The 24,657-nt window shown below is 33.7% G+C and overlaps 1 protein-coding gene across 15 annotated transcripts in view; it reads right to left on the bottom strand.

Moving 5' to 3' along the window:
• The window catches only part of GPHN (gephyrin), a 664,399-nt gene that overhangs the window by 486,576 nt on the left and 153,166 nt on the right, over nt 1–24,657 (bottom strand). For all 15 annotated transcript variants that reach the window (XM_003924444.4, XM_010335175.3, XM_010335173.3 and 12 more), the window contains exon 2: nt 14,754–14,832. In XM_003924444.4, the coding sequence (XP_003924493.1) occupies nt 14,754–14,832 (79 nt within the window). The remainder of the gene's footprint in view (nt 1–14,753; nt 14,833–24,657) is intronic.

Consider the following 24,657-nt stretch of genomic DNA (forward strand, 5'->3'; position numbering starts at 1 on the left):
GAACTCAGTAGTTCTCCCTAACAAGACTGACTTGATCTGGAGGAAAGCATGTGGGAGTTGAAGCCTAATACTGCTGTATTAAACAATGAAGACTCTAATAGTACACAATTAAGATGGGGTTAGCAACTCCAGAATAGTAACATATTGAACCTTAGGTGACACAGAAATTTGACAGAAACAATCAGGGAAAAAGATAGTTAAGAATAGACCACCTTAAGTCAAAAGAAGACTCACAGATCAATATTAAGAACAATTTCCGCAAATAGACCTGAATTTAATTGTCTCAAACTGTGGACCAATTTACATCCTTTGGCATTGTTGGTAAAAATAGAGCAATCAGGCAACAGGCAACAACCAACAACTAGTGAGTGCAATCCCAATAAAAAATGACCAGGTATATAGTTAATAGATTTAAGGAAAGAGACACTCAAAGTAAGCTTGATAAAACCACTATTATCCCAGGATGACTGTGCATATACCCTCTAAGGAACATTAGAGGCCACACATTTCTGGGGAAATAGATTCACTGAAATAGCAAAGCCAAGTCACTAAGAAATATTTTAAAAAGCAATAACCAATACCACCACCACTGCAAGGCAGGGCAGAGAAGCTGTATCCAAAATTGCTAAAATTATAACAATTGTTACAGTCCAGTTTTAGCAAAAAATTATGAGACATGCAAAAAAACCAGAAAAGTTTGAGAACCATAAACAAGAAAAAAATCAAGCAATAGAAATTGCCTATGAAAAGTCCCATAAGTCAGATGTAGCAGACAGATTTCAAATATTTATAAATATGTTAAGACAACTGAAACCGTAGAAAGATGTTAAGGAAAATATAATGATAATTTCTCATGAAATAGAGAATAACAATAAAAATATAAATTATAATACAGAAACCCAATAAAAATTTTGGAGATAGAAAACATAAAACTGAAACAAAAAATCAACTAGAAGAATGCAACAGTAAATTGAACTGGCAGAAGAAAGAATCAAGGAATTTGAAGATATAATGGACATTATATAAACCAAAGAACAAAGGGAAAGAGAATAAAAAAAAAAAGGACAGTGCTTCAAAGAAATGTGAAACACCATTAAGTACACCAGCATATGCATTATGGAAACATCAGAAAGAAAGGTGGAAAGGAGCAGTAAAAAGTGCCAAAAAAATAAGCTAAAACTGTCTAAAATCTGATAAAAAAAATTGGCCTGCATACCCAAAATCTCAACCAACTCCAATTAAATAAACATAAAGAGATCCACACATAGACACATCAAAGTAAAAATGTTGAAAGACAAAGACAATAAAAAAATCTGAAAAGTAAGAAAAGAAAAATAAGATGACATACAATGAAACTCTAAGAAGATTAACAACTGATTCTTCATCAGAAACAATGGAGGCTACAAAGGCATTAGGTGGCATGACACAGTCAAAATGCAGAAAGAAGAAAAAGCCTGTCAAACAAGAATCTTATATCCAGCAAAACAGTATTTCAAACATGAAAGCAAAGATAGTCACAGACAAGTCAGTCAGGTACACCTTACAAGACATACTTGTTTTCAAGGCTGAGAGGAAGTGACATCAGACAGTAATTCAAATTCAAATATATACACACATACAATGAAGAACAAAGTTAATTATTTGAGTAATTATTAAAGATAGTATAATTGCATCTTTCTGTTTCTCTCTTTTCTTAACTGATTTAAAAAGAAAATGTACTCATGTCTGGGGGGAGGTGTGGGTGGGTGTATAACCTTGTTGGGCCTATAACACATTAAAAATGAAATGGATTTAAAACAGCACAAAGAAGGTGGGAAGGAGAACGCTGTAATGAATTAGGAAATAACAATAGATGGTAACTAGAATCCATAGGGACAAATGAAGAAAGCACAATGCATATACACACTAAAATATATAAAGCATTACTTACTGTATTAAATCTTCTTATTTGCCATTTTTGGTTATTAAGAATGTGTGTGTGTATGTTGTATATTTACACATAATACATATTTATATATAGTATGTATAAATAAGCATATACATACACATACACTGATGTATACATATACTTTTTTCATTTAGCTTCTTGAAAATCATACAACCTATAATTATAACAATGTATGTACTGTTGGATTTGCAACAAACATAAAAGTAATATGTATAATAATAATTGTGCAAAAAGAGAGGAAAAGGAATAGCACTAAATAGGAGTTATATTTCTATACCTCACTGAATTAAAATAAATATGAAGTAGATTCTGGTAACTAAGATATTTTTGTAACCCCTAGTGCAAGCAATAAGAAAACAATCAAAAATATAAAGAAAAAATGTCAAAGGAATCAAAATGTTACACTACTGGGAAAACTGGATATCAGCATGCAAAAGAATGATCTGGATCCTTTCCTTACAACTTATACAAAAACTCAAAATGGGAAAAAAAAAAACCCAAACATAAGAGCTAAAAGTATAAAACTCTTAGAAGAAAGTCTAGGCGAAAAGCTTCATGGAATTGGATGTGACAATGATTTCTGGGATATGAAACTAAAATCACAAGCAACAAAGGAAAAAAATAATAAATTGGACTGCATCTAAATTAAAAATATTTGGTGCATCAAAGGACACTATCAACAGGGTAAAAGGTAACTCACAGAATGAGAGTAAATATTTACAAATCATATATCTCATAAGGGGTTGATATGCACAATATGTATCAGGAATTCCTATAACTCAAAAACAAAACACAAACAACCTGAATAAAAATAGGCAAAAGACTTGGCAGAGTGCGGTGGCTCATGCCTGTAATCCTAGCACTTTGGGAGGCCAAGGTGGGTGGATCACGAGGTCACAAGATCAAGACCATCCTGGCCAACATGGTGAAACCCTGTTTCTACTAAAACTACAAAAATTAACTGAGTGTGGTGGATGGTACCTGTGGTCCCAGCTACTCGGGAGGCTGAGGTGGAAGAATCACTTGAACCCAGGAGGCAGAGGTTGCAGTGAGCCGAGATTGTGCCACTGCATTCCAGCCTAGCAACAGAGCAAGACTCTGCCTCAAAAAAAAAAAAAAAAAAAAAAAAAAAAAAAAATATATATATATATATATATATATGCAGAAGACTTGAATGAAGTCCAAAGAAGATATACTTTAGTGGTCAGCAAGCACATGACAAGATGCTCAACATCATAAAGCAAGTATGCCACTTCCAAAAAAAAAAAAAAAAAAAAAAAGTGAGCAACTCTACTTGCCACCAGCTCTAAAGCAGACATCCTGATCAGAGAGAGGGGCAAGCAGTCACTAGGGAAATGCAAATCAAAAGAGCAATGAGATACCACTTCACTCCAATTTGGATGGCAGAAGAAAGAAAGGAAGAAGGAAGGAAAGGAGGGAGAGTAACAAGGAGGGAGGGAGGGAGAGATGGAAGAAGGAAAGTAACAGGTTTTGCTGAGCATGAGGAGAAACTGAAACCCTCATATATTCCTGGTGGAAGTGTAAATGGTATAGCTACTGTAGAAAATGGCATGATAATTTCTTTAACAATAAAGATGGAGTTTGGTGTGGTGGCTCAGGCCGGTAATCCCAGAACTTTGAGAGGCTGAGGCAAGCAAATCACTTGAGGTCAGGAGTTTGGAACTAGCTTAACCAACATGGCAAGATCCCATCTCTACTAAATATAGAAAAATTAGCTGGGAATGGTGGCATACACCTGTAATCCTAGCCACTCAGGTTACCGAGGCATGAGAATCACTTGAACTTGGGAGGCAGAGGTTGCAGAGAGCCAAGATCATGCCATTGCACTCCAGCCTGGGCAACAGAGTAAGACTCTGTCTCAGAATAAATAAATAAATAAATAAGAATAGAATTACCCTATGATCGAGCAATGCTACTTTTCAGTATATAATCAAAACAAATGAAAGCAGAAACTCTAACTAACAGTTGTATACCCACGTTGCAGCAACATTAAAAACTGTAGCCAAAAGGTGAAACCAACCTAGGTGTCCATCAATGGATGAATGGATGAACAAAAATGTGGTACATCTACACAATGGAATCTTATTCAGCCTTTAAAAGGAAAAAAAAAATATTGACACATGTGACAACACAGATAAATGTTGAATCTTTGAAGCTATTAAATGAAATAAGTCAATCAAGAAAGGAGAAATACTGTATGATTTCACTTCTATGTGGTTCCTACAATAGTCAAATTCATAGAGACAGAAAGCAGAATGGTGGTTGCCAGGGGACTGGGGAGAGAGATGGTGTTTAATGCATAGAGTTCCAGTTTGCAAAGATGACAAAATTCTGGAAATAGGAGGTGATGATGGTTGCATAATGATATGAATGTACCTGATGCCACTGAACTGTACACTTCAAAATGGCTAAGATGGTAAAACTTAGGTATGTATATTTGATATGGGAAAAAAACACTAGGAAAAAAAGATCAGCTTCTTTGGCAAACATTAGCACTTTCTCAACATGTTAAACATGAAGTTACCATATAACCAAGTAATTCCACTAAAAGATATTGTATATGATATATATTGGTTTTTGCTATGGTTCCTGGTTCATAACTCTCATAGCCCTAGTTACTGTCTTTTGTTATAATGTTGAGGGTGTTAGGCCACAGGAAACAGAGTATCTATCCCAGCTTCCTTTCACCTGCCCAATGCAGGACACTACTAACCTTCCCCCACCTTTCTGATTGTGGGTCCTACCCTATTGAGGGAAGGAATGCTGGCATCAAGAAGCTTCCTAAAAAACCTAAGAGGACTGGGTTCAAGGAGCATCCTTTCAGATAGCTAAACAGGTGAAGATTCTTGGGGAGTGGCACCCAGGAAGGCCATGAAAGCTCCATACCCTTTTGCCATACCTCGCCTGATGTCTAACATTCTTTATAATAAACTGGTAAATGTAAGTAAGTATTTAGTGAGCTGCTCCCGAAAATTAACCAAACTCAAAGAGGAGTTTGTGGGAACTCCAACTTGAAGGCAATCAATCAGAAGTCCAGAGACTCAGACCTGTGAATGGTGTCTGAAGGCAGTCTTGGGGACTGAGCCCCCAATCTGTAGGATCGGACACTATCTCGAAATAAACAATGTCAAAATTGAATTAGAGGATACCCAGTGGGTGTCCACTGCTTGGTATGTGGGGGAAAATCCCACCACACATTTGGCCACAGAAGTCTTCTGTATTGATGATGGTTGGGGTGGTATGAGAGCAGAGGGAAAACACGGTCTGAAGAGTTTTTCCTAATACAGATATATACACACAAGACAAGAAAACATATTTCTGCATAAAAATGTGGACGCAAATGTTCATAGCATCATTAGTCATAATAGCCAAAAAGTTTTAAAACAATTCCCATGAAGTGATAAACAAAATATGTTATATCCATACAATGGAATAAATACTATACAGCAATGAAAATAAATGAAGCCCTCCCATGTGCTACAACATGGATGGCTCTTGAAATTACTATGCTAGTGAAAGAAGTCGATCCCCAAGTACCAAATTTCTATTATTTTATTTATGCAAAATGTCCAAAATAAGTAAATATACAGAAACAGAAAGTAAATTAATGGTTGCCTATGGGAAGGAGGTTGGGGAAAAATGGGAAGTGTCTGCTATTTAGAGTTTCTTTTTATAGAGATGAAAATATTTTAAAATTTATAGTGGTGATGATTACACAACTCTGAATACACTAAAAACCACCTAACGGTAAACTCTAAATGGAAAGAAATGTAGTGCAGCTGACTAGGCTCACCACATACCAAAAGAAAAAAAGGCAATTCATAAATGAGAAGCAGTACAACAAACATAATTTCAGCAAAAGTCTCCATCCACTCAGTGACAGCCAGGTCATACTTAAAACACTATGTTCAGGTCTTGCTATCATATTTTAAGAGAAGAAGTGATGAATTACAGTCTATTTGGAGAAGCTTTCTTGAATCCCATTATCTTGACTGGGTCATTGATCTGTATAAATCAGGGAAATAACTAAATTTAAGTTATAAATAATGTATATGAAAATTATTTAGGCCGGGTGCGGTGGTTCATGCCTGTAATCCCAGCACTTTGGGAGCATGAGGCAGGTGGATCACAAGGTCAGGAGTTCAAGACCAGCCTGTTCAAGATTGTGAAACCCCATCTCTACTAAAAATACAAAAATTAGACGGGTGTGGTGGCAAGCGCCTGTAATCCCAGCTACTCGGGAGGCTGAGGCAGAGAATTGCCCGGGAGGTGGAGGCTGCAGTGAGGCAAGATTGTGCCACTGCACTCCAGTCTGGGTGACAGGGTGAGACTCTGTCTCAAAAAAAAAAAATTAACCATTTTTAGATGTAATATACTTTACCAGAATGTACAAATGATTGTTGGATCATATCTTACTAGAAATAACTACCACTTTTCCAAGTTATTGGTCTTCACAGAGCTATCCACAAAGCAAGAATAGTATTCTGGCCGGGCGCGGTGGCTCACGCCTGCAATCCCAGCATTTTGGGAGGCTGAGGTGGGTGGATCACGAGGTTAAGAGATCGAGACCATCCTGGTCAACATGGTGAAACCCATCTCTACTAAAAATACAAAAAATTAGCTGGGCATGGTGGCGCGTGCCTGTAGTCCCAGCTACTCAGGAGGCCGAGGCAGGAGAATTGCTTGAACCCAGGAGGCGGAGGTTGCGGTGAGCCGAGATCGTGCCATTGCACTCCAGCCTGGGTAACAAGAGCGAAACTCCGTCTCAAAAAAAAAAAAAAAAAAAAAAGAATAATATTCTGTATTCCATTTTACTTACCTCGCCCTAAAATTATACCAGGGACAATGCCTAAATTATTCACCACTATTTTACAGGCCCTACCATATTGACACATAATAAGTACTCAATAAATATTCCCTGACTTTTTAAAGTGCTCCTAAATTCATGACTTAGTGACAGAAGAGAAAAAAATTAAATTAGATATTTTAAAATTGTATTTCATCCATTTGTGCCCAAAAAGTGTTAATCATGTTTTCCAGTCTAATTGGACTGTAAAAATTTGTACTCCATACCAGATGACTAAGCGAAACTCTCACCATAATACAAAGGTGAGCTCATACCACACTCTGCAATATATTTTCTCGAGCTAATCCATAAAAAAGGGAAAGATAAAACTTTAGAGAAAGAAAAGAAAAACACCATATTCAAAACCTACTTTTAAAATTACAATCATGCACCATATAAAGTTTTGGACAACGATAGGCCACATATATAACAGTGGTCTCATAAGATTATAATGGAGCTACAAAATTCCTATCATCTAGTGACACCACAGCCGTCCTAACACTGTAGCATAATTATTTTTTATAAACCTAGTGTAAGCTAAGTGTACAGTGTTTAACAGTAGTATACGATAATGTCCTGAACCTTCACTGACCAGTCACTCACTGCTCACCCAGAGCAACTTCCTGTCCTATAACCTCCATTCATAATAAATGCCCTATAAAGGTGCACCATTTTTTATTTTTAATACTGTATCTTTTCTATATTTAGATATACAAATACCAGCCGGGCGCGGTGGCTCAAGCCTGTAATCCCAGCACTTTGGGAGGCTAAGGCGGGTGGATCACGAGGTCGAGAGATCGAGACCATCCTGGTCAACATGGTGAAACCCCGTCTCTACTAAAAATACAAAAAATTAGCTGGGCATGGTGGCACGTGCCTGTAATCCCAGCTACTCAGGAGGCTGAGGCAGGAGAATTGCCTGAACCCAGGAGGCGGAGGTTGCGGTGAGCCGAGATCGCGCCATTGCACTCCAGCCTGGGTAACAAGAGTGAAACTCCGTCTCAAAAAAAAAAAAAAAAAAAACAAATACCATTGTGTTACAACTACCATATTCAGTAGAGTAACATGTTACACAGATTTGTAGCCTAAGAGCAATAGAGTTTAAAATTTTAAAAATACTGTTCTTTGAGAGATTATAAACAAGTAAATTACCTCTATTCAACTGGAAAATTTCCATATTACACTATTGGGCAGCAGCCCCTGTTGTTATCTAGACAGTATATTAAATGGTAATTACTAATATTTTCTTCTGTCTGAGAGAAATTAAATGTGAATTAAGTTTAGAGGGGAGCCTGACTTGTAAATTTAAGGCAATCCATTCAGAAATGGCTGGTTGAGCCGATTGAGCTAGGGTTTTTCCTAAAGATCTCCCGTGTGCTCCTCGTATGTGTTTTCTAAGCACACATCATAGCTTTTCACAGAATATTATAATTGTCTAGGTACTGTCTATATTTCTCAATAGATTATAACCACCATAAGGACAGAAACAGTGTTCATGCTTTTTGTTCTATCACTACCACTTACCATAGTGTTTAAGAACATCAAAAATATTCCTTAACTAGATGGAGGAATGAATGTATAAACGAATGATTTAGTGACTAAATGAAAGAATGGGTAATGGAGAGAGTAAGGGAGTAACAGACCCTAAGTATAGAGAATACATAGTGGCAAAACTTGCCTTTTCCCTATTCTTCAGGCAATTTTATTCTACTATTTAGCACTTTGTTGGTTCTCAATACAAAAAGGTATTCTCTGCGTACCTAATGGCTGCATTTAAAATTGATCAACATTGATTCCCTTCACCAGTCTACATATAATATCTTTGTCAGTGCATATGAAATAATGAGAACCCTAACTCCAAAAGTAAAAGGAAATGATAGCCTCATTCGTCTCTATGGTATTTTAAATCTATTAGCACTTGCTGGTCAGAATACCCAAAACAGATAACAGTCAAGACAGGATTTCTTTCCTAATTAAATCAAGCAGGACACTGAAAGCATTTTCAATGTATTTTCTGAACAACTCACATAGAGAATAACCTTCAGAGCATAATTTTGACAGGGTTAAAATATTATAGCCAGGCATGCTGTGTCTCATGCCTGTAATCCCAACACTTTGAGAGGCTGAGGTGGGAGGATCATTTGCAACCAGGAGTTCAAGACCAGCCTGGGCAAAAAAGTGAGACCTCTTCTTTACTAGACATAGATATATATATTTGAGTAGTGCAGGCCTAAATTACCCTGTTTCTTAAAAGGGAAATACATATAGTATAAAAACTCCTCTCTTTTGTTTAATAAATATAAAATTCTCAAAAATACCTTAATATTGAAACTTTATAAATAGTCCACAAAAAGCAATAACTAAATTCATCTATCTGAGAATGCAATATGAAAATGTACAATGCTACAGAAAATAACCACTTCAGAAACCATTGTTTATCCTTTGCTGACTGGCATTTTAAAGAAATTCAATTCACCATAGCAACCTGTCTTAAAACTAGAAGATAAATACAGGATATATTTGGAGATGACTGCTTTCCAGACAGCAATCCTGACTTTTCTTCATATTTAATGGCATAATCCAAGGGACCAAAATATCATTTAATAAGACTGTAGTGTGAAGACAACAGCACTTAGAGAGATGAGGCTGGGTTTCAGAACCAACAAAAAATTAAAGATTCTACTATAGGTAATAAAATAAGTAAAGACGTACATAAAGGTGAATAAAATTTTCATGTCTACAAAATTTACAAGTAGATAAAACAACATTGTCCAATTTTATCTTTGTTCTTAAACATAAAATGCCATAATTAAGTATAAATGATCTATAGTGACAAAATAATATTTCAACTAGAAGGTGGTGGTGATTTTTTAACCAGTGAGCTACATTATTTCCAAACTGATGACTTTCAATTAAAAAAAATTTTTTTTTCACAAAGCAATCTTTTACAATGAGTAATAACAAGAGCAGTAGCAATGCAAGTCAAACAGTACAAATAGGAAAGATGAATTAATTAAAATTCTACAGTTACAAAATTATAATAAACTTATTTGTGCTTTATAGCCTTTGTAATCACAGTGAAGATAATTTCTAGTTTATGTAAACAGTTACTATAAGTAACACAGTTTTATACAGTTTACTACACAACATACATTATCATAATAGTCAAATGTATAAAACACCTTTTTTTCTTTACTCTCTTGATTACTTATATGAAAGTTTTTTTTTTTTTTTTTTTTTTTTTTTTTTCCTTGTTAAGACAGAGTTTCACAAATGTTGCCCAGGCTGGAGTGCAGTGGTGCAATCTTGGCTCACTGCAACCTCCACCTCCCAGATTCAAGTGATTCTTCTGTGTCAGCCTCTCAAGTAGCTGGGATTACAGGCACCTACCATCACACCCAGCTAACTTTTTATTGTTTTAGTAGAGATGGATTTTCACTGTGTTGGCCAGGCTGGTCTCGAACTTCTGACCTCAGGTGATCCACCCGCCTTGGCCTACCAAAGTGCAGAGGTTACAGGCGTGAGTCACCACACCTGGCCATGGAAGTCATTATTAAAGACAAGATGTGAAGAACCAAGCAAAGTTCAATTAGAAACATCAAGAACATACCACTTCATGCCCATTAGGATAACTACAGTTTTAAAAATTAAGTATTGGTGAAGATGTTGAGAAATTGAAAGCCTGAAACACTGCCAGTGGAGCTGTACAATGGTGTAGCTGCTACAGAAAACAATATGGTGGTCCTTCAAAAAAATGAAAATAGAATTACTCTATGATCCAGTAATTCCACTTCTGGGTATATATCCAAAAGAATTGAAATCAGGATCCAAAAAGGTATTTGTACACTCATGTTCATAAGATCACTGCTCACAGCAGTCAAAAAGGGGAAGTAACCCAAGTGTTCACTGATGGATGAATGGATAAACAAAATTTGGTCTATACTTACAATGAAAAATGTGTCCTATTTGACTATAAGGAAAATTACTAACACCCTGCATTCTGAATATTTCCAGCATTCAGAGATGGCCAATTCTTCTATGAAGAATTCATTAAACAATTCTTCCTCTGGCCATCTTACATAGCATATATCTAAAATAGTCCTAAATTTTTAAGAGCCGTTGCAAATTAAATGAGACATGTTCCACACGTACACAATCAGCGGTATCATCATAAATAGAAAAAACAGATTTATCTAGTTGTCATTCTTATGCTTTCTTTTTTTTTCTAACTTTTTCTTTTTTGTGATTCTTAACTTTTAATAATATTTATAAATGAGTCTGAGTTCAAATAATTATGCTACCTTGTAAATAAGCAATAAGAAATCTAAAGCATAAGTATGGTAATATATCTCTTCTGCAGCACACAGTAAATGGAAATTTGAAAGTATGTTTAAGAATTACCTCTATAGAGATACAAATGAATACAATTCAAAATAATGTACTTTATATAGAGTATCTCTTTTGTACTTAATAGTCATCTCTCCAGAAGAAACACAAATGATTTAATAACTTACATAGTATGTATTTCTCAACTTAAAAATATCACACTAAGAATAATTTCTTGTAAGCATGAAAATTATGTAGCACGTTAGATAGGTTTCTAATACAGTGATAACATCAAGTTACACTTGGTAACACTTTTCAATGTGCTATTGAGAGCATAACTATATAAAAAGAGTTCTTATAACACAACTCAGATTGACAAATTACATATACAGCAGAGGAAATTAACCTCAAAATATTTATAACCATAAATAGAAGATGAACTACTAAAACAGTTAATTGATTATTTTAAAATTTAGCATGCATGCAAATTACTAATTCAAACAAACCCTTAGGCACATCAATCAGTAAAAAGTGAATGTCAAGGTTTTCTACTTTCGTTTATACTCAACACCCATAGGACCATGATAGAAACAAGACTTCTTATAACTGCCCAAAGAAAACAGCTTGTCAGATATTCCCTTAACCTCAATCTTGCCACAAGTCACACTCAGCTCCTATTACTACAACAGATGAAAAGTTAGTAGCAAGACCAGAAAGTCTTGCTTAGAGATTCATAACTTTTTCATATTTTTTTTTCTCCCATGGCATCCCTCTGTCATCTTCATATAATAGCTCACTCAGTTCATTCAAGCCCAGTAACAAGTTTTACTATAACGGCAGTAAAACCTTGGAATATGTGCTATACAATAAGTAAATTACAGGGTATCCATCATTGTTCCATTAGCTTAACACAGATTTAAAGTATGTGTTAGTCAGTTTAAGGTCCACATTTTGAATTTCTGATGCAATAAGCCCCTCATCTAGCTCTGACTACTCTTGGTTTAAACATTGTTTTACATTATATATTCTTTTTTTCTTTTTATCTTTCTTTAAATTTTTAAAATATTATATATTCTTAATAAAACTCATTAAAGTTTTATTTCTGTACTTTACCAACAGAAATTCTGTACCTGCTCATTTATCTAATTAAGACATAGAATACACTACTCTCAGTATCAATATTGACTAGATAAGCCTGGGTTTTCCTTAGCCTAATTTTTCTTGCTCTATTGTTTTGTCTTCCTTTCTAACAGTATTGGGGCTAAAATTCTTAATTCTTCTTTACAATGAATTCCTTTCAGTATCAGCAACTCAAGTGGGTGAATTATAATTCAAATCTCCCAGGCACATTAACATACAAAGCGTTCACTCAACATACACCTTACTCTAACAATTTTTATTTGGAACATGTATTAAAATGACATACATATACAATTTTAATAACCATCAGACTAGTCTGAAGTAGTTATCAAATGACAGTGATCTTTTGAGGAGATTCTTGTAAAATAAAAAATTATTTCTGCTATACTTCCTATTCAATGTTGCAACATAAACAACTGAACTCCATATAGAACTATCAAGTATACCTGAATCAATGAAAAGTATGAACATTTATGTAAAGAGTTTGAGACAGAAAAGAGGCACCTAGCTTAAAAAAAAAAAGATCAAAAAGATCCTCACCTACAATGTATATACTAAATGAATACTGCAATCATAAAGAAACTCAGAATAAAATATTTCCCATTATAACAACAAATATATGTATATGTATATCTTTTTCCACACTGGGCATTTCTTTCTCTAGAAGATTTTACCTAATGAGAAACATCTCTTTAAAATATGAATTCAAATCATCAGTAGTATATCTTGACAGTTCTTAATAAAGAAAAAAATTCCTTAGAAATCCAAGTAGGCAGGAGCAAAAACAAACTCATTCTCCATCAATGTTAACATTCTTATATACAAGAGTAACCCAAAAGGATAATGGCAAGTTAAGAGAATGATGTTATATTAAGATTTTTCCGGCTGTTTTAATATAGGTACTCTGAGAATTACTCTGTCCATCCAGTGAAGTGGTCTGAGATGAACTTTCTAGAATACTAAAATTAAATATAGAATGTAGTGGTAGATTGAATGATAAACGTTATTCTACATTCTAGGAAGAAGCAATGAATTTCCTCAAAACATGACAATTAATTATTACAATCCATTATTCAACTATAATTCTTCAAATCTTTTATATAATTGAAGTTCATATATGCATATTTTCATCATATTGCTGTATTAAACAGATATACATTCTTATTTTACTAAAATATATCTTACAAATAATATAATAATAATTTATTTTATTCATTCAAATAAGCAAAGTCTTTTGAGGAAATTATAAAGTTTCCACTCATATCCAAAAGGAAAGTAGAACTCTTAATGCAATTAAGTATTATTCACTAGGTATATTTACATCCAAACAGAATAATTACATTGTTGGTTAAATTTTCACAGGACTCAAAGGACAACTGTCAATCTTCATAGGGATAAAAATCAAAGAGTAAGAATATTTGCAAACCTTTTGAGTTAGAAAAAGAAAGATTGAGAAAAGAAAAAAATGGACAGATAGGTTTGGAAATGCATTCTGAATTCACTATATTATATATAAACTTCAATATTCAATACATTTTCAGCACTCTTGCAATAACATTTTTTAACATGACTAGTCAATCATTAAAGAATCAATCATAAAAAAAGAAAAGAATCAGTCATCTTCAAGTTCAAGATAGCCTGGTGTTTATTCCTCACAAAATTCTCAACAATTTGTTAGTGAATCCTGTGGGAAGGTAGATTACATGTAATCTGGAAGACGGATCTCCTATTATGACATATTTTATGGTATACATTATATACATCATTAAAGAAAGCACCTGGCAGAACTCAAGTTTCTTTACTGCACAGGCTTAACTAATTTTAATTATTTATTTTTCGAATAAATAGTGATATTATTGGGAAGGTATGTTAATATAGAAGATAATACACATATATACCAGCAAATATAAAAGTATAAAAAATATATAAACTAGAAAGTGACATTATTGTAGAGTATATGCTGATAAGGAATGTAAATGATGAGCAAAAAAACCCCTGAAATCTATAAAGCTCTCCAAAATTGCTGTGCCATATGTAAAACATCAGAAATATATCTAATATATTGAAGTATATATTACAAATAACTACTTTATATATCTAATTATAATTACAAATAATATAAATAATATATTCAAAAAACTTCAAATTGTTACAAACAAATTCAATCTCTGTTTCTCAAGCAAATCAACTACTAATCATCTTCCCTGGTTAAAACTTACTACCACATTGGCAAGATATCATCAGCCATTAATATTCCTCTTTGAAAATCAATCATTAATCATAACACCATTCCTTCTAAAATCTATTCTATTTCTAAAAAGTAACTGTTCTGTCAGATCTCAATATATGTAAAACATATTAGAAAAAAAATTGTTGTACCTCAAATAAGTTTTCAGACCGAACTCTTTTGAAAAAAAGAACACTAATAATAAAGTTTTAATTTATACTTAATACAGAAAACAAAATACTCACAAAGAAGGATCTTGTACGAGATCTTTGAGATTTATCCCACTGCGATCTTCCGCAAGATTCCTGAAGCAACTATCACTCACTAAATAGAAATGAGAAAAAGAAAATCAAATTAAATTTGTTTACATTTCATTTAAGCTATTGCTGACCAGAACACATTTTGAAATGAAAAATGGCTTTTTAAATAATTTTTCCCCAAACATTAATATTGATTTATTTACAGACCTGGTAAATTTAGCAGCAAATGTTAATAATCTAAATAAGCCAACATTTCAGTAACAATCCACTAATTTAAACACACCAACCCTATATAAATAATTATATAAAACAATAAATGTGTGGGTCTAAATTTTGTTCTTATCTTTACAAGATCAATTTACTAGTACACAGTAGGAAGTCACAACTAGGAAAAAAGAGATAAACTAAAAAATCGTATTTTTAAAAATATAGGCAAGCAATGGAAATAAACAGATAAACAATTTGCAGAATGATTGAAGCTTAATATCTCTTAAGTTAGCTAATCCTGCTTATTATTTTAATTTCTGGAAGAATTTGTCATTTAAACACAGGCTAAATAAGAAAGAAGCACACTGCTAAGGAAAAGAAAAACCAGCACAGCACTTAATAATTTGTAAGCTGGCATGACAAGCTGGAATCTGATGAAGCCCAAAATTACAATCTGTTATCCAGTTTGTCATGACAGATTTTGCAGTTTATCTCTTTTTTTCATCTGTAATTTTTTCATCTCTTTCGTAGTTTATCTCTTTTTTTTCATCTGTAATTTTTCTCCCTGAAAAATTTGCTGAGTGCTAAAACTACATAAGAGAATTTGGGGCAGGACTCGTGAGAATAGGTCAAATAAGAATCCCTGTAGAGTTGTGGTGATTAGAAGTCAAAGTCACACTAGAATAGATGGAGCCTATCACCGTGAGGATAAAATTTCAGTAGGTCTTCCCACAAGACATTTGCTCTCAACCAAAAAAATCCCCTTAGCAGGTGGGGAGCAAGAGGAAATGAGTAAAGGGAGCAGGACCAGAAAGGTAGAATAAAATCTCCAACAATTTTATAGTATATAAATACAAAGTCATCAGTCTGCAACGTAACAGTTATTGTCATTAGGACATTTAAAAGCAAAGGCATTCTATCGTAGGCATTCTAAGTGTATCTAAAACTACCACCCAGACTCTATGCAGTAAGATTCATAGTGGATTTGAGGTGATTAGCACTTGATCTTATCTTTCTAATACAGAATTGAAGAAAAATAATGTTTAGGTCAATTTCTGGTACTCTATTATAAATAATATTTGGTATACAATAAAAATTACAAGGTATAGAAAGGGGTACAAAACAGGGAGTCTGGGGCCAGAGGACTGGCCCACCCAGGAACCACTACAAATGATGACCTCATGAACTCCAGTGGTAAGGCAACCATGTGCCTTCAATCACCACCCAGGGGCCCAAGAACCAGCTCACTGCTAACACTGCCAGTGCCTATGCACAAGCCCCAGGAGCCGAAGGACAAGCCCATCAAATATCCCTGTCCCCAGAAAAGTCCTGTCACTGACTCCGTGAACAACCTCACCTGAAGTCTCTTGGGAAATTGCAGACACTGCTAACATTATTTACAGCCAAAGTAATCATATAGAGATACCCTAATGCAACCACCTGAACCAAAGCCAATACACTCTACCCAAATGACACTACAGATATGTCTACAGAAAAGTTTACCTAAAAAAGCTAATTCAGAAAATTGAAAGAAAAAACTGCTAACCATATACACAGTTATCAATGTAGGGATGCAAGACATGTGAAAAAGAAAACATAACACCTCCGTAGAAACACAAGAATTCTCCAATAGCAGAGCTCCCAAAAGAAAATCCATGAAATACCTAAAAAAAAGTTAGATAATAATCTTTATAAAAACTCAGTAGATACAAAAGAACACAGATAGAAAATATACATAAATAAGAAAAAAATTGGTTATCTAAATGAGAAATTAAACAAATAGAGTGTCATAAAAAAAAGCTCAACAGAAATCCTAGAACTGAAGAATTCAATGTTTAAAATTTAAAAAATTGAAACCTTCAACAACTGACAAGACCAAGCAGGAGATAATTTTAGTACTTGAAGACAGGTTTTTTGTTTGTTTGTTTGTTTGTTTTTAAATAACCTAGTCAGACAAAAGGAAAAAAAAGATTTTTAAAAAGGAATGAATAAAGCTTTATGACATGGGAAACCATCAAGTAAATTCATAATCACATTTTGTGAATTATAAAAAGAAATCAGTGTAGACAAGGCATAGAAAACTTACTTAATAATGTAATAGTTGACAACCTCCCAAATCTTACAAGAGAAATAGACATCAAGATACAGAAAGGTCAAATGTCCCCAAAATACTCAACCCAAAAATGTCATCTCTGAGACGCCTATCACTTAAGACTGCCAAGAGTCAAAGACAAAGAAACTATTGTAAAACAGCTAAAGGCATCAAGTTACATGTAAGGGAATCCCCTATAGACTTACAGCAGATTTCTGAGCAGAACCATTATAGGCCAAGAGAGAAAAGGACGATTTAAGCAAGGTACTGAAACAAACAAAAAAACTCCTACTGATTATTGTGTTAGCAAGGATGTAACAACAATCACAAAACTAGAAGTCAATATCCATGATTAGCATAGATGCAAAAATCCTCAACAAATACTAGGAATCTGAATCCAATGGTACATCAAGAAAATAATACACTATGATCAAGTGGAATTTATCTCAGGTATGAAAGGATGGTTCAACATATGAAAAATCAATAAATGTGCTACATCATATCAACAGAATGATAGATGAAAAGCAACTCACATGATCATCTCAAATCCAAAGAAAGCATCTGATAAAATTCAACTCCCTTCATAATAAAAACTCATAAAAAAATTAAATATAGAAAGATTACGGCTAAATACAATAAAGGCCATATATGAAAATGCCCCAGCCCAAATCACACTGAATGGAGAAAACCTAAAAGCCTTTCATTAAGAACTAGAACAAGAAAATAATGTATACTTTGATCACTTTTCTTTAAGATAGAACTGGAATTTCTCACCAAAATAATTAGGCCACAAAAGGAAATAAAGTGTATCTAAATTAGCAAAGAGAAAGGCAAATTGTCCCTCTTTGCAGATGGCATAATCTTAAATATAAAAAATCTAAAGACTCCTCAAAAAACCTCTAGGAAGAAAAATAATAGAAACTGGGGATTCCAAAAGAGGGGAAGTTGGGGTTGAAAAATTACCTATTGGGTACAATATTCACTAGTCAGATGATGAGTAAACTATAAACCCAAATCCCATCACTATGCAATATATATAAATGTAACAAATCTGCATATATACCTCCTGAATTTATAAAAAGATAAAATATCTTAGAACTGCTAAACAAATTCAGACAAGCTACAAGGATACAAAATCAACATGCAAAAATCAGTGATGTTTTTATAGAGCAATGAACTAGCTGAAAAAAAAAGTCAGGAAAGCAATCCCATTTGCAATCAATACCTGCCAAAAAGAATAAAATACCTAAAAGGTGTTGGAAAACTGGATATTTACATGCAGAGGAATCAAAGTAGATCCCTATATCTCACCACAAAAATAAACTCAAAATGAATTAAAAATTTAAACCTGAGACCTGAAATTACAAAACAACGACAAGAAAACATATTAGAAATGCTTCAGGACATCTGTCTAGGCAAAGATTTTAAAGATTTCAAAGGCACAGGCGACAAAAACTAAAACAAATGGGACTATACCAAACTAAAAAGCTTCTGCAGAGCAAAAAAAGGAAGATTTACAGAGTAAAGAAATATAGTCTGTTGAATGAAAGAAAATATTCAAATTATTTACCTGACAAGGGAATAATGTCCTGAATATATATGGAACTCACACAACCTGACATCAAAAAATCTTATTAAAAACTGGAAAAGAATCTGAATAGACGTCTCAAAAGAAGACACACAAATAGCCAACAAACATATGAATGAATGCTCAACATCCCTAGTTATCAGGAAAACATAATATCAAAACTGCAATGAGATATCATTTCATCCTAGTGAGAATGACTATTATCAAAAAGACCAAAAACAACAAACGCTAGTGAGGATGAAGAGAAATGGGAACTTATGTACTGTTTGTGGGAATGTAAATTAGCACAGCCATTATGAAAAACAATATGAATGTTCCTGAAAAAAGTAAAAATTTACCAACTGATCCAGCAATCACACTAACGGGTATTTATCAAAAAGCAAGGAAATCAAGTATGTGAAAGAGATATTTCTACTCTCATGTTTACTGCAGCATGATTCACAACACCCAAGAAATGGAATCAAAGTAAACATCCATAAACAGATGAATGGATAAAGAGAATGATGTGGTATATATACATAATTGATTGCTATTCAGGCATAAAAAAAGAGAGAGAATTAAATCCAGTGACAGGCAGCAACATGTATCAGCCTGGAGGACATTATGTTATGTGAAATAAGTAAGAACGCCAAATATGGCCTGTTCTCATGCATACTTAGTATCCATTAAAAAAAAAGATGTCATAGAAGTAGAGAGTAGAATTGTGGTTGCTAGAGGCTTAGAAGAGGTGTGGGTAGGGAAGGATGGGAAGAGGCTGGCTAATGAACACAAACTTAAAGCTTGATAACGGGAGTAAGTTCTAGTCTTTATAGCACTGTAATATAAATATGGTTGACTAGAATTTATTGTATATTTTCAAAAAACTAGAAGAGAAGGTTTTGAATGTTCACAGTAAAAAGAAATGATAAGTATTAGAGATTATGGATATGCTAAATACCCTGATTCAATAATTACACATTGTGTAAATGTATTAAAATATCAATCTGTATCCCATAAATATGTACAGTTATTACATGTCAACTAAAAATAAAAGAAAAAATGTGAAGGTGAAATAAAGACTTTCTTGGGCAGAAAAAAAAGATTGTCTAATTTGTTGCCAGTAGCCCTGACATACAAGAAATGTTAAAAGTTTTTCAGAAAGAAAAAAAATGATTATCAGTCAGAAACTAAGATCTTCTTAAATAATGTTTCAGAAGAAATAAAAGGTAAAGTAAAAACTTTTGTTTTTCCTAATTTATCTAACATAATAGTTTGTTCAAAATAATATAGCAACAATATATATGATTATGTAGGCTTTTATATATATATATATATATATATATATATATATATATATATTCTTCTGCATGCTTTTATAAAGTTAAATGAATTTCAGTAAGTATACACTGGATGCAAGAGGGGAATTAGGATTATTTTCTCACATTACTTTTGAATATAGTGTTATTGGACTTCATTTAGTTGATATGTTTATTAAAAACTCTACTCTAAGATGACCATTAAAAAATAAAAACAGGCTAGGTGCAGTGGCTCATGTCCGTAAGCCCAGCACTTTGGGAGGCTAAGGAGGACAGAACATGAGATCAGGAGATCGAGACCATCCTGGATAACACGGTGAAACACCATCTCTACTAAAAATACAAAAATTAGCTGGGCATGGTGACACATGCCTATAGTCCCAGCTACTTGGGAGGCTGAGGCAGGAGAATCACTTGAACCCAGGAGGCAAACGTTGTGGTGAGCCAAGATCGCGCCACTGTACTCAAGCCTGGGCAACAGAGCAAGACTCCATCTCAAAAAAAAAAAAGTAAAAATTAAAAAAAAAAAAAACAGAGGCATAACTGATATATTATGACAAAAGAGAAACTCAAATTATATAAGTTGTTCAATTAGAAACACAAAAGGTAGAAGAGTGAGAGACAAAATAAGAACAAAGACCAAAGGCAACACATTAAAAAGTTTAAAAATATGGTAAATGTTAATTCAATTACATCAATAATGATGTTGAATGTCAATGGTCTGAATGCACCAATTAAAAAACAGATTGTCAGAGCAGATTAAAAAAATAAGGTCCAACTGTATGTTTTCTACTAAAAAATCCACTTCAAATATAAAAATACTTACAGATAAAAGTGGAAGCGTAAAGAAAGAAACGCCATGCTAACACTAATTAAAAGAAAGTGCCGGGCTCGATGGCTCAAGCCTGTAATCCCAGCACTTTGGGAGGCTGAGGTAGGTGGATCATGAGGTCAAGAGATCGAGACCATCCTGGTCAACATAGTGAAACCCCGTCTCTACTAAAAATACAAAAAATTAGCTGGGCATGGTGGTGAGTGCCTGTAATCCCAGCTACTCAGGAGGCTGAGGCAGGAGAATTGCCTCAACCCAGGAGGCGGAGGTTGCGGTGAGCCGAGATCGCGCCATTGCACTCCAGCCTGGGTAACGAGCGAAACTCAGTCTCAAAAAAAAAAAAAAGAAAGAAAAAAAAAAAAGAAAGTGAGAGTAGCTGTATTAATTTCAGACAGAGCAGATATCAAAGAAATAAAAGTTATCAGGAATAAAGGGGCAATATATTATGATAAAGAAATAATTTTTTCAAGAATACGTAACAGTCCTTAGCATGTATATATACATAACAACAGAAAATTAAAATACATGAGGCAAAAAGTGATAGAAGTGCAACAAGTAATAGATGAAACCCCTTTTATAGTTGGAAACAAACAATCCTCTATCATAAATGAACAAATCACAAAGAAAAAAATCAATAAGGATATAGGTGCACTCAACAGCACCAATCACCAACTTGATATACTCTCATCTATTGATGATTTCATCCAGTAAGACCAGAATACACATTTTTCTCAAACTAATATGGAACATTCACCAAAATTGACCACGTTCACACCTTACCACAAAATTATACAGTGCTGGCTCTCAGACCATAGTGGAATTAAACTAGAAATCAGTAACAGAAGAATAACAGAAGTATCCCCAAATACCTATAGACTAAACAACACACTTCTAAAAAACATATCAAAAATAAATATCAAAATATATTTAGAAATATTTTATGTAAATAATGATACCACAATTTATCAAATTTAAGAGAGGCAGTAAAAGTGGTACTTAGAGGAAAATTCATAATATTGAATGCCTGTTTTAGAAAAGAAGAAAGATTTAAAATCAATAATCTAAGCCTCCACCTTAGCAAACTAGAAATATGAGAGCAAATTACAAATTAATCAGGAGCAAAGAAATAATAAAAATTTGAGCAGAAATCAATGCAACTGAAAATATGAAATCTAAAGAGAAAACTGAATGAAATCAAAAGATAATTCTTTGATAAAACCAATAGACTTCTCGCCAAGTTCACTGAAAACACAAATCACTAATATCAGAAACAAAGAAGAAATATCACTACAGATGTCATAGACATTAAAGGGATAATAAAGGAATGTTATCAACAAGACATGGATCCAGAATTTGATAATCTTTATGAAATGAACCAATTCCTTAAAGACACAATCTACCAAAGTTAACAAAAGAAGAAATAGACAGTTTGAATCAATAATTAGCAAAGCCTTTAAATAGATATTTAAAAATTCAAAAAGAGAAACTGATGTAAAGGAGATTTCATAATGTTTTTAATGTAATCAACCTAAAATTATAAGCCAAAACAATGATAATATGCAAAACTTATACTATGATAGTCATTTAACAACTACAAACATTGTTTGAATTCTAAGTACTTTCAAGCCATTTTATGCTGTCGAAAGTTAACATATTCTGACAAAAATTAAAGAAGCAAAATCTCCTTTCCTGACAAACGGGCAGCAGATAAATTTTCTAGTTTCAAATTACATTTCCAGCCAAAGGGTTTGGACCTAATGCAAATTGAAAGGAAATTTCCATAAAAGTCTATTTAACTCTACAACTTTCCACCTCTTGTCTTCATTACAAGTGATTAATCTGCAATGTAATGACATGCTCAAAGGCAGGAAACTCTTAACAGAATTCTAAAAATGCATTCCAAATGATTAATATGCTCAAGTTAAATCATGATAATGGATTGAGATTAGTATGTGCCAGTAACAATTTCCATGAAAAGACATTTGCAAGGATAAAATACTCCATACAGATTGGCATTAAAAGGTGAACATGTGCAACCAATTTTGATGAGAGGGAACACAAACTACAAACCCTACTAACTATAAACTCTAAACTGTTATCATCTCCAGCATCTTTCATTCTTTAAATTAGTAAACACGAATTATAAATATTGCACTCCATTACTATTAGAAAATTTTTATTTCATAAATTAAATAAATCTAAGAAAATTTGTTTTCTTTTTTATCATGTAAGTACCTAAGGTACAATTCTCAATTTTGTGTCTTGGCTCATAGAACCTGAAATGTTTAATATACGGCCTTTTTTTTTTTTTTTGAGACAAGGTCTTGTTCTGTTGCCCAGGCTAGAGTTTAGTGGTGCAACCTTGGCTCACTGCAACCTCCACCTCCCAGGCTCAAGTAATCCTCCTGCCTCAGCCTCCCAAGTAGCTGAACCATAGGTGTTCACCATCATGCCCAGATAATTTTTTTTGTATCTTTGCTAAAATAGGGTTTGACTGTTGCTCAGGCTGGTTTGAACATCAGAGCTCAAGCAATCCACCCACCTTGGCTTTCCAAAGTGCTGGGATTACAGGTATGAGCCAGTGTGCCTGGCCACCATATAGCCTTTTATAGAAGAAGTTTACTAAGCACTTTTTGGCAGGAACCAGTAAAACCATGAGGCATTATAGAGAACCAGTTAATATTGTAATTTCTGACACATGCATTAATATAGCATATGCCTATGACTTTTCAGAGAAGATGCAAATTGATTTACGATCTCCTCTACTGCTTTATATTTCTGGTGAAAGCATATTAAAACACAAATTCTTTATGAAATCTTCCAAACATCTTCAACCAACCCCACAAAGATTCTCCTTCCAATCCTAGCCAAAGTGGGGTTCACTGGAGACCTGCTAGGGAGCCAAAACTAACATCCCTAGACAGCAGTAATACGGAAAACCTTCCTTCTCACCTACCAGGGAGGCCAATTAAAACACCTGACTTCCACCTCGACCTTGGAGCAAAGAGGTAGAGGTACTACTCTCAGAGGAAGTGTCAGAATGAGACAGCTACAAAAGATAATTTAAATAAAGAAGACATTATCATAAGATCCAAAATGTCCAAGATTTATTTAAAAATAAGTTGTAATACAAACAACCAGGAAGATCACAAACTGAATGAAAAAAGGCAACTGACAAGTGCCAAGACCAAGACAGCAGAGATGCTAGAGTTGCCTGAAAAATATTATAATCTTATCATGATAAAAGTTATTCATAAAGAATTATCAAAACATATGAAACGAATTTTATAAACAAAGAAAAGGAATCTTAGCCAAGAAGTAGGAGATACACAGGAAAATCAAATAGAAATTTTATACCTCAAAAACACAATAACTGAAATATAAAACTCAACAGATGTGTTCAATACTAGAATAAAGGATACATGCGAAAAAAATCATTAAGCTAGGAGATAAAACACTGAAAGTTATCCAATCTGGAAAAGAAGAAAATAGTTTGAAAAAATAATCCCCAAGAATTGTGAAACAGTAACAAAAGAACTAAAGTTATTATAATCTGAGTATCAAGGAAGAGGAATAAAAAGACAGGATGCATATTAAAAAAATAACTCAAAAACTTCCCAAATTTGGCAAAGGACAAAACATCCAGAGTCAAGAGTTTAAGAGACCTGAAAGAGGGTATAGTTAATAAAATCCACACCAAGATTTATGATGACCAAATATTTGAAAACTAAAGACAAAGGAAATATGTTAAAAAGAGCAGGAGAGTGGAAAAGGCAAGTCAAATGACAATAGCCACAAACCAGGAAGGCTAAAAGGAAGTACTTTTTCTTTTTTTAAGTGCAGGGGTACATGTGCAGGAAGTGCAGGTTACACAG

Source organism: Saimiri boliviensis, chromosome 2, assembly GCF_048565385.1.
Source record: "Saimiri boliviensis isolate mSaiBol1 chromosome 2, mSaiBol1.pri, whole genome shotgun sequence".
Taxonomy (NCBI): domain Eukaryota; kingdom Metazoa; phylum Chordata; class Mammalia; order Primates; family Cebidae; genus Saimiri; species Saimiri boliviensis.